We start from the raw sequence: 12,219 nt of genomic DNA on the forward strand, positions 1-12,219 counted from the left end.
GTCCATAAGGTTTATTTGCAGAAGCCAATGTGTGTTAAAACAGCAAACAGCCTGCACATGATGAGCATGCTCCCATCAGCGGATGAGTGCCTTGGTACAGATATAACATCCTACATAGTTGCGTTATAACCGGTCCTAACGGCTCACATCCACAAGCTAAAAGCATGAACCGACATCAGAAAACTGACTGACCCCTTGTCATAGCCTCGAGAAGCAAAACACGGCTAAAGGTGCAAACACAGCCCTTGTATTTGCTCTGCATTGCGGTACATCAATAGCTCTCCATGCATGCACCCTCGGCACACAGTTTCCCCTGAGCGCGCCCAGGATTCTCCGGCTCGTGTCCGTGCACAGCATCCTTACCTGCTCAAGCCGACAAGCGCGTCCCCGTAACCTTCACGAGCCGCACCTGAAGCCGCGCAGCTCCGTCCGCAGCCACGAACGGACGCGCGCACACACACACACACACACACACACACACACACACACACACACACACACACACACACACACACACACACACACACACACGGCCCATCACGCAGCCCGCGTGTGTCTTAGGCGCGCTCTGATTGGAGGAGGCTTTGTGATGTGGCCTTTAGGGGGCGCTAAAGCTTTCCAGCTGTAATGGAGCGCCTCAGTCAGCTGTTTCATCATTAACACCGAGCGTCTGTTAGTTTAAACTGAACCCCAGATTTTCGGATTTGCTCTGCTATGAAGGAACGCGCTTCATAAAGCATTAATGCTACAAAACACATTCACTACAGCCTCTTACTCCATACAGTATTTACACCGGTTCCATTTTATCAGGTGCATCTTTCTGCATGGTGTGATGTACAATTTCTGATTCTGCAATGCATTTACTTGGATGACATTGATCCAGAGCAACTTACAGTACAACTGAGCAGTTCAGGGTTTGCTCAAGGACTTATCAGTGGTATCTTGGTGGTGCTGGGATTTGAACTCATGGTCTTTAGATCCAATATCTAACGCCTTAACCATTGAGTTATCTCCTCCCCATGCCCTGTATCCCAAATATATATGCAGTGGTGGATGATGTACACAAACTATGTATTTGAATTAAAGTAGAAATAGACTTGGTAAAGTATTACTCTAGTAAAAGTAAAAGTGCTCCCTGTAAACTTCCACAAAAGTACAAACATATTTGCATCAAGTATTAAGTATTCAAGTACTATGATTTGTTATGGCTATAATGTTCCCATTATCATTTTTGTCACAGGTCTCTTCCTTAATCAAGTCGGTTTATGTGAAAAGATTCTAATGTTACTTTTAAAACACCAGTCTATTAATAGAATGGTATTAATGAGTCAATCACTGATTTACAACTATTAAAATAGAGCCAAATGATATAAATAACAGAATTTGAAAGTAGGCAGTTTTAGTTTAAGGTGTATTTGTTTTGTTGCTTTTAAAATGTTCTGCTTGTCAAGTCAAGTCAAGTCAAATCAAGTCAAGTCACGTCAAGTCAAGTCAAGTCAAGTCAAGAAGCCATATATAGCTGATGGAGTACACAGTGAAATGAAACAACGTTCCTCCAGAACCCAGGTGCTACATACAACATCAAACAACAGTCACAGAAACAAATCACAAAACAAAGCGTGCAAAAAGTCAAATGTTTGACATTAAAATGTAGTGAAGTTCAAGTAAAAGTCTCCCCCTAACGGAAATGCTTCAGTAGAGTACAAATACACAAAACAATCTTAAGTACAGTAACAAATTACATAAATTACATACTTCTTTAGTGTCCACCACTGAAACTATGTTGCTATATACTTCTTAGTCTATCCATACTATTTCATCGAAATCGGACCACCACAATCTCACCACACAACTTATCTAAGGTTCAAACTATTCTTAAAACGTGAATAATGTTTAGTTATGCAATGGAAGTTCTTAAAGGGCTTCCGAGTTAAGAAAAGTAAACCAGCTAAAAGATCTCCAGCCAGCAGAACAACTGACCACAAACAGAAAGCTGTAATCAAAAACAGTTCCTTAAGGTTCCTTAAGATCAGGGGTCCCCAACCACCAGGCATCTTGGATAGGTACAGGGCTGTGGATCATTTAGTATCAGGTTATACAGAAAGAATACAAACATAAAATTTTCCTTTATTTCCATTTTATAAAAAAAAAAACACGTATTTGAAAAACGACCACTGCCATGCCAATTTTCTCCACTTGTTTCATTAGCAAATTTTTCTATGATAAATTTATAAATTCAGCTTCCACTGATTCTGTATTATAGTGGGTTAAGTTAAATTTTCATTATATACAATTTAATTATAATTAAATCATATAATATGTATAATACCTTCCAGTATATCTAGTATAAGCAAATAATATAGTGTTATGTAGTATAAAGTACATTATGTGTTATGTGAATGACCTCCAACACTTCAGCTTTAAATGCATTAGGTACATTTAATGTTCCAGTACAATACCACTATAAAAGCTAATTAGTGGTATGAGTGTGTTTCTAGTTGTTAAATATTGCATCTTTTTTCGGTTGAAAGGAAACACTACATCATATATTTACTTAATATATCAGTGTAAAAGACATATATCATAATTAACTTTTCTCTTCTTTTCCTCTAAAACTGAATGTGTGCCATTGTAATGGCATTGCTGCTCTGGCTTTACTCCCCAGTTTCAAGATTGGGTACAAGCTACACATAATAAACTGAACCCAATAAGTTTGCCCACAAAGTCTGTGTGACACCTGATCATCACACCCACACCTACAGATTTGCAAGCACACAATTATACAGGGCGTCTTTTTAAAGCACATATATGTGATGAGCAGGCGTCAACAAACCATTTATTGAATATTGTTAAGGCTAGTTTCTTAAATATTTAAAGTACGGTTGCTTAAAAATAGCCCTCAAAAAAAGAGTCGTCAAAAATGCAGTGAATTCCGTGTCGGGAACCACGATGCAGGGACGGATTATTCCGTCAGAACACAGTGAGACTGGAAGGAAGGACCCAAATGCAGGATGCAACGGGGGTAAGGAGAAAACAGGCTTTAATAAAATGTAGCAAGCAGAGCAAGACAGAGCGAAGGGCAAAAGCAAAAACACAGTTGGATAACCAGTCCAAAACTCCGAAAGCCAGCAGACAGAGCAATGCAGGGAAAACCAAAAAAACAGAAATCAAACAAACAGTCCAAAACTCCGAAAGCCAGCAGACAGAGCAATGCAGGGAAAACTAAAAAAACAGAAATCAAACAAACAGTCCAAAAATCCGAAAGCCAGCAGACAGAGCAATGCAGGGAAAACTAAAAAAACAGAAATCAAACAAACAGTCCAAAAATCCGAAAGCCGGGAAAACAGGGCACAGAAGGGAGATCCAAAATAACTGATCAAAAAAACAGTCCAAATTTCAGGCTCGGCAACTGAGCAATAGAGGGCAGATCAAAAAAACACAAACCAAAAACAGTCCAGAGTCCAAACCAGTACAGAGAGAGTGCAGAGGCAGTGCAGAGCAGGGGTCAGGGTCAGGAAATAGGATCCAGAACAGGCAGGGTGGCAAGAGTACTCGCAGAGAATTAGGAAGCCGGTGAGATAATCTCGCACTGAGCTAAACTTTTGTGGTCCTTAAATACCGGGTGGCGTGGGAAAAACGGCAAGATGGACACCGACCCGGAAGCACGAAGCAGGAAGTGCCTGACACTGAGAATACTCTCAGGGGGAACTGTTGCTGCTTCACCTCTCCAAGGTTGAATCCTGAGGTCTTTGGGGAGTTTCATATATCCTCCCTGCATCCATGTAGGATGTTGATAGGAAAATTTGCCACTTCTGGGCCCCTGAGCAAGGCCTTTAACCCCATAACTGCTCAGTTGTATGAATGTGCTAACTGTAAGTCGCTCTGGATAAGGGCGTCTGCCAAATGCCATAAATGTAAAATGTAAATGTATTCCTGCCTTTTGACATGCTCCAAGTCAACCTGACCCAGATGAATGTGAACAAAGATAAAGCTGCATTCATTATCATTATGACCATGTGACCTTTTTTTGTAAGAGTTATAATTGAAATGACTAAATAATATAAGATTTTTGAACCTAACAGAAAACTGCTAATGCCAGAGAAATCGTTTCTGTATTCCTATAAAACTGCATTTTATTTTGATGTGATAAGGCTTTCATATTTGACTGGACCTTTTAAAGCCCTTAGACTAATATAAAAATACCACAGTTTTGTATCTGTCCATACAGGATTTGTTTTGTGGTTAGACGTGGGGGGGAGGCGAGATAGAAAAGGATAAAGATTATGATCCTTGGTCTGGTCCTCACTTATCAGGGGGGCCTCCATCAAGGGAGAAATACCCCTCCCTACATTCACACATAAACCACCTCTTTCTCTCCCCCCTCTTTGTCCCCAAATCCCATGGGGACATGATTTGGGAGCAGTAATCCCAGCCCTGTCATTGCAGGCTGAGGGGGTAGAGAAGGAGTGGGGGATGGAAAGATGGAGAGATGGAAAAAGCAAAGAAGCAGGGCAGACATTAGCGTCAGATCAATAGAACAAAGTGCTCACGCTGTGGATCACCCACCTACAGGTGCAGACCCCCAGAGGAGGGTTTGAGGAATTAGAAGACACAGTGAATGCATCACCTCTCTCCTGTCCTTGTCGAAGTGTCAGAAGCACGTTTTCCCAGCTCCAGCACAATAGCAATAAATATAGAGACTGCTCGTCTATCAGCCAGTGTGATTAGTGACAGCGGGTCAGCCCAGCATGTGGGGCAAATCGGCTTCTACTCCATTGTAGCAAAATTCTAATTCATCAGAGGACACAGAATTTCCTAATAGACCAAAATGACGGGCTTTTTCGGCAGATGTGACCACCGCCATTTGTCTTCCATATGGAAGCGTCAGTGAGCAATCATAAACAATTATGAGATTCATCTTTCACAGCCACTCGAGGAAAAGGCCAAATTTGCATAAGGATACAAAAGAAAAGATTCACACTCCTAACAAACAGGCTCAGAAACACTCAGAAATATTTATGTATCCTTTGTGCTTCCTGGATTCATCATAATCTACCGGATTTTAAACATCTGTTTAAAGGTGCAGGTTGCATACACACATTTTTAGGAACAATCCCAACCCCAGGAGAGATGACATGGGTAATTGGGCTCATGTCTACGATGTGGGTTTGAAGAGGGGTGAGCTGATGATGGCATGATGACAAATCAACCATGGTACAATGTGATTTTATTATAAAATCACTCAGTTTGTAAGGATAAGAAGTTGTTGCTCGAAAGGAGAACATACTGGGGCTTTGCAGTTCGCATGTGGAATGATTGGCTGGCATAAGAGCTGACCTGCGATTTGATGTTGCTAAGACACAGCAGTGTGAGCAGAGGCTCCGCAGAGGAAACACAGCCGAGAGAGCCGTGCTGTTCTATTGCAATAGCATTTCAAACAAGATTAGCATGTGCTTTAGGCTGTGGTGATGAATGGAAACTCGATTGCGTATAAGCATAATTAAACACAATGAGACAATTATTGTAATGAAGCAGCAACAATGTGGCCTTCCGAAAATTTCCATACTTAACGCGTATGCAATATTTACTTAAATGCTAATGTTGACAAAATATGACATTTTTTATGCATATTAGTTGAGTATATTTAACACGTCGGGTAGTATGGAAATATGAGTGTTGTAAATTTGGTTGGGCAAATAGATCGATTAATTATTTGATTCAATTTTATCATGCTTTAGATGCTTTTTGGGGGGAGGGTCACTACAAAGAAATGACAGACATCAGATATGAATAATATCCCTGTCGAGATACACACATTAAACCTTATTGCTTATTTTCTCACCCCCACACTAGATGGCATTAGAGAATGTGGCTCCACAGAGTCCTAGTCACATGCTTCTTCATATGCAGTTCTGTATAACTAAAGCTTTAGTATTTATATCTGCAGTCTTTGTTATAATTATTTAATGGGCAGTTTCCATTTATAGAGTTATGTATTGTAATGTGTAGCTAGTACCCGAGATTAGCAAATGCAATCTGAATATAATTTTCTTTCTTTGCATAGTTACAGGACTATGCAGATTTTCCTCTTGGGTATTGTTCCCCCTCCAAAGATATGAGATGTTGTACATGCTTCAGATAATCAAATAATCACTCAATAAAAAGCACGAACTTCAGTTCTTTTGCAGTTTGCCCACATTTTTGAGCGATCAAAGCTTTCAATAAGCGAGTTCAATCCCTCAACATGTCCATTGCTTTCTAAGCAAAAGCTCAGGTTAGCTGTGATCCCCCTCCCAGAAAATGCATTCCGAAATCCCGAATCCATATATTAATCCATGATCCATTTATTCATGTTTAGGAACAGAAGGCATAGAGCGCATGCCAAGCAGTTAAAGAGCGTCCAAAAGCCACCCACCAGACGTCTGTGCTTCCTGACACAGTCGATCTGTAAACACATGACAGATGGCCCAAGGCTTGCTCTCTCAGCTTCAATTACTGTGAAAATGCAACAATAACAAAAATAAACACATCTTCAAGGTTCACTAGCTACATACTTGACCTTTGACTTTCCTTTGTTGTTGACCTAATCGCAAACGTGTGTTATAATGTTAATACGGTCAAGTTTTTGGGTTTGTTTCTTTCCAAAAAAATCACCTACTGCTCAAAATAGCTTAGAGTTTAACAGCAGGTGAAAGTGGAAAGATTGAACACACACACACACACACACACACACACGGATGCTTTCTGTAGGGAGGTCAGTTTCACCTCTGACTATTATTAGACAATTATTACAGAAAAATAAAGCTGTGTCTCCCTAAAACACAGGCGTCTCAAATGACCTTAAATAATCACGTCACTGCACACAATTGAATATTATTCTTAATTATTAAAAATTAAGAACAAAACTATACATTCTACAGCAATATTAATTCAGAAATCGTATTTGTTCATTGTACGTACGCAACAAAATGAAGACAAGATGACAAAAAAAGTAATATAGTAATATTTATTCATTCATTACATTTAGAGTTGTTGAAATTTCATTCATGGACTCTGAAGTGGGGAAACTTAAATAAAAAAAAGAAACGTCAAATTGTTAGTGAAGTTCTGAAACTAAAATGTTTGTGTGAAATCGGAAATGGAGATGATTGTGATGAATAATGACATACATAATAATAATTAGAATAATAATAATTGTAAAAAAAAAACAAAAAAAAAAAAAACATTTCAATAATATGACGAATCACCACTTGCATAAAATTACACTTGTGCTTGGAATGTGCAGTGCGATTCAGTTTGCTGGATTGAAAGCTTTTCACTTCTGAATAAGTAAAAAGACACACCTCACTTTATTTTGTGTGTGTTAAAAATGTACAGTGATCACAGCGAAAGAGGAAGATAATGCAGAATATACAACACACTCGCCAAGCCTCCATGCTCCAGATTTCTGTAGTGCGCCAATGACTTGATTTGTACTTGATTTTTCCCATTTAAGATTTATTATTTACAAATTCAACGATATATCTACATAAAACCAAAAAAACCAAAAAAACAACAACATACATCTAAAACTAAAACTTGATGCAAGTTATCTGAAACCAAATTTCGTGACAAGCCGTCCAACTGGAGAGGGTCTTAACGCTGAACAATGGACAAGTGAAATATAACAAAGTAATATGAATGCATTGTTTTTACACACAATACAAACACACGTGCACACGCCCACCTCCTGACCTACCCACCTACAAGACACAATCACACACACACACTCACACACACACAAGCACAAACACTGAGTGCTACACACCAAACCAGTGTAATGAAACTGAATGAGGCAAAGAGCAAATCCTACAGTGTTTATCGTGTAGCTCAGATTATACTGGAGAGAACCATGTCCTCTTTCTGGTACCTCACAAACATCGATTCGAATTCATATAAACAGCTTCTTGTTCATTCTCCACACCTAAAAGCCTACCCATTATTATGCATTAGTCCGTTAAATTGACCCAGAGGCTCATTTCTGAATAAAGGCACTATGCTGTAAAGGCCACCCAGCACCCATTATTACATCCATATACAGTTTGGGTTATGAAAAAGCCACATGCATGGAACTGCTCCGATTCTACCAAACAGAAGAAACTGCATATAAAAATGAAAGAAAAAAAAAAAGCAGTTTTGAGTCGAGTCGTTATGGTTTTAGTTGCCATGGGAACCACAAGGGTTCGCATGCAGGTCAACAGAGTGACGGTGGGATCTCATATGGTTGAGATGTAACATGAATGTCTCAGGCGTGAGGGGGAAAAAAATAGAACCAAATTAAACTTAAAAGTGTTGGGACAATGGCACCTGTGGAATAGATCTGTGTTTTATTTTATATAGCTGTTCTATCTAGAGTCTTTCAAATCAGGTTTCTGCACAAATTCCCTCTATTATACAGGATAAAAGTCTTTTTTTTTTCTTTCTACATCTATTTACACACACTTTCAGCCTTGCGAAACAAAGACACGGATTCATAATAAGTATACATTTGATCAAATAATCTTATAGCAGTGCCTTAAATCCAGTGTCTCCACTGGTTCATGTCTTTATCTGTACAATTCTCATATAATACTCAAATCATAATCAAGGCATACCCAAGAAGCACCACATTATCCTCATAAATTAGCTACTTCTTTCATATACTGTAGGTCTCTTTAGTTGCAACCGTATGTTATGAGTAATAGTAGCATATTATGCATGCAGCACTGACTTACTGAGTTTTAGAAGTAACCAGAAAGGTCACTTAATGTTAGCTACAAAGAAAAGAAATTCACTTGTGTAACCCAAATCAGTCTCAATAATGAAATGCAACAGTGATGACGTTGTAACATTGCCACATCTACGTTCCAATCATCATGCCAGGTGGATTCTGTGAGAGTCACCCTGCTCGACATGTATCTCTCCAGACAAATTGATTTAATCCTCTTTTTTTTTTTTATAATAAAAAAAAAAAAAAATACTTAATGAACTCCCTAATTTTTCCTTCACTTTCATGTAAACAGGCAACTAATTGGAGCTGTAATCATGCCGACAATCTGCATTCAGGAAGTCCTACTTTCCCCTGGGTTTAAACAAAAGAGTTCATAGCATTTACAGGTGAGGGGGCCTCTGAGCTCTCGTGACCCTGCACGGTGTCCCTTTCTGTCTTTCCACTATACTGGCCAATAAAAGAGCCGTCCTCGTTGAACTGTACATCTCCACCTTCCCCGTAGTCAACTAAACTGTCGTCACTTTCGTCTCGCTTTACGGTGCCACTGGACGGCGTGCGGCTCCCTTTTAACGGTTTATGGTCCTCATTGTCACTAGGAGAAAATAACATGCAGGTGTTACAGGTGGAATAATGAGAGATGTCACACAGACATTAGCTTGGCTCTTCATGACAAAAAAGATGGAACACTGATGTAAACAACATGCTGGGTATAAGAAATACAAGACATTCCACACATAGTGTCATCGTAGGACAAACTCTGGGACTAGTTCCTTTGGAGTTATACACAAATATTCGTCTGATCAATGTACGTTCTGGTACACGCATTCAAATTTGTATGTATTTCACTCAGAGGTGCTAAAAAATAAGATTTCAATACACACAGCAACTGATTTAAAGCTAAACTGATTACAGAAGAACAGGCACAAATATTGTGTCATTCCAAAAAAACAAAAAAAAAGACAAACTTAGCTAAAAAAGCAACTGAAATAAGAATACTATAACATCCTACAATGTCACTGACTTATATTACTTGAGACCTTAATACTGTAATTCAGTAAAATTGACACCTGATACCACATACTAATCCATCATTAATCATTTAAATCTACATAACCAATAACACATTTTTATATATATATATATATATATATATATATATATATATATATATATATATATATATATATATATATATATATATATATATATATATTACTAAAATCTAGCTTTGCATTCAGTGGTATTTACAGAGCATGCTGGGGAATAAATGCCTTAGATCTGTGTATACTAACACTGACGTCGGCTGTAATTTGAAAATATACGGAACGATACCGTTCTCTGCAAATAATGCATTAGACTATCCACAGCCAGTGTAACCATTCGCTAACCAAACATCATATTCAAAATAGCAACAAAAAAATAAATAAATAACTGGGGGAAAAACATGACAAATCATTTCCATTAAATAAAAAAAAAAACGTGATGATAATTCATGTATTAGACATACATTTAATTGTATCCCTTCGTCATAAGAAAGCGGAAGAATGCTATCATAAACATGAAATAATCTGAATTATAGGATTACTGAGTTTGTATGGCAGTAGTGAAAATATTTGCATTTACTGTTAGTTCATCTGAACCCAGCTACAGGCACTGTAGTGTATGATAGCATTTAGCTTCATGGTTGGGAAGCATCAGTAAAATGTAATCTGAAAATGGCACAGAAAGGGTTTTTCTTTTCTCCCAGTGGCAGTTATAAGCTCAATCAGCTCTGCACATGAAAGTATCACACTATCTTTCTTACCTTTCCCCATACTGACAAACACAGAATCAAGGCAGAATGCTGATTATTGGAGCAAATATTAACAGTGTCTCCATACTGCTGATAATTCATTGTATTGTTAGACCAGAGCTTGAAAATAAAGCGTTTTGCCGTAGTGGCATAATCTTGATTGCAGGAAATTAGCAAGCTATAGCGTAACCACAAGCAGCATGAGATAGGAGGAATGCTTCACAGTCTCATTTAAAAAAAGAAAAACCCTCACATCATTAATATTCCAAGCTCAACAGTCTTAAATTAGCAAAAATCTAAGGCTAACTAATTCTGCATGCTATATACTGTCACATCCTGGGGATTTGGCATGTCACTTCATCAATTCATAATGCTCTTTAAATGCAATTTTATGAACAGCCATGCATAGAGTAAAATAGATAATTATTTAATATTGTGTATATAGTTAAGCTTTCAGGAATTAGGTATTAAATAAAAAAAAATTGAAAGCAAAAACAAATAAAGTACAAAAAAAAGTTGCAATATTCATAAAGTAAAGTGCTTGAATCTTATAGCTTATATGTGACTTGAGCAGCTAACAATTGATTTTAATAGCTAGCATCACATGAGGATTGCTTTCAGTACTAATAGAAGAATGCGATATGCATCCTAAAATATTTATATTTCATATTACAAATGTGCTTGCATAATTATTCAACCAAATGATTTGAACGAATTCAAACCTAAGAGGCAAATAAAGCTCTGACTAGAACTAAAAAAACCCAAAAAAACCCACACATTTTAACAGTATCCTGCTTCGACATAGATAAAGTGAAGCTTAAAAGACTTAAATGAGAGTACCTGATCTAATGTCCTGAATATTGAGTGTCATACCATCAAATACAGAGTGTATAGGAAACCATTACCACAGAAATAAAACAGAGCAACAGCTGAGCTTTAACTCCACACATAAAGCCTTCCTGCTAGTTGTAGTCCTGTGTCCTGTGTTGGTGAAGCAGGAGTAATAGTTCAATAGTTGTTGTGGGGAAAAGACTTTCTCCAGAGGGCTGTGAAGATATAGGAATAAGGAAAAGACTCCTCAGAGGCCTTCTCACTGTTCTCTCACCTGTACTCTCCAAAAATAATATCATCATCCTTCATTGGCTGGACCTCAGGGTCAGTGTGTGCATCCTCCTTCTCTTTCACTAGCAAAACAAGTACCATGTTAGTACACTCCTACAGGCAGGAATATGGTATCAAAAGTGATTTCTGGTGACTCTGTCTCACCTGGGTATTTGCCCCCTTTGTTCCTCCTGATAAAGCAGGCAATAAGGAGGACCAGGATAAGCAGGGCAATGGCACACATGAGGCCAATAAACCAGCCCTGGGTAGCGATATCCACCTGCCTACTGGCCACAGCTGGGAAGTTGAACATGAAGCAGTAACAGTTAGCCACAAAAGATAGCATTAAGTCTTTATAACACATAGATATGAATTTGCTGATCCTCTATTGTCGTCAATTGGTTGTGGGAGGAAAAAAGAGAAAACACAAGGAAATCTGCCACGTTCACACATACGTGCCAGCCAGTTCATTTTTGACTGTTCAAATGAGCGGACTAGATGTGGCCGTGCTCAGCTAAGAAATAAAAAAGCGACCACAAATGTCTGTAAAGGCAGTAGAGCGCACGTGATCTGTTTC

General features: G+C 38.4%; 2 protein-coding genes across 28 annotated transcripts in view; both read right to left on the reverse strand.

Annotated features, from left to right (window-relative positions):
• cntn1a (contactin 1a) overlaps nt 1-593 on the reverse strand; it is a 77,127-nt gene extending 76,534 nt beyond the window's left edge. Inside the window, exon 1 of one of the 3 annotated variants that reach the window (XM_083546218.1) lies at nt 364-593. The gene's annotated coding sequence lies outside the window, so the exon portion shown is untranslated. Of the gene's footprint in view, nt 1-192; nt 299-363 lie in introns of those variants that run through there. The other 2 variants (XM_083546219.1, XM_083546220.1) reach the window with 2 other exon arrangements.
• Nucleotides 594-6,992: 6,399 nt separating this feature from the next.
• The window catches only part of nrcamb (neuronal cell adhesion molecule b), an 85,725-nt gene continuing 80,498 nt past the window's right edge, over nt 6,993-12,219 (reverse strand). For all 25 annotated transcript variants that reach the window (XM_083546159.1, XM_083546152.1, XM_083546139.1 and 22 more), the window contains 3 exons: nt 11,808-11,939; nt 11,647-11,725; nt 6,993-9,341 (listed from right to left, as the gene is read on the reverse strand). In XM_083546159.1, coding sequence (XP_083402285.1) covers nt 9,107-9,341; nt 11,647-11,725; nt 11,808-11,939 — 446 coding nt within the window. In that variant the 3' untranslated portion in view covers nt 6,993-9,106. The remainder of the gene's footprint in view (nt 9,342-11,646; nt 11,726-11,807; nt 11,940-12,219) is intronic.

The sequence above is a fragment of the Silurus aristotelis genome, assembly GCF_946808225.1.
Source record: "Silurus aristotelis genome assembly, chromosome: 7".
Taxonomy (NCBI): domain Eukaryota; kingdom Metazoa; phylum Chordata; class Actinopteri; order Siluriformes; family Siluridae; genus Silurus; species Silurus aristotelis.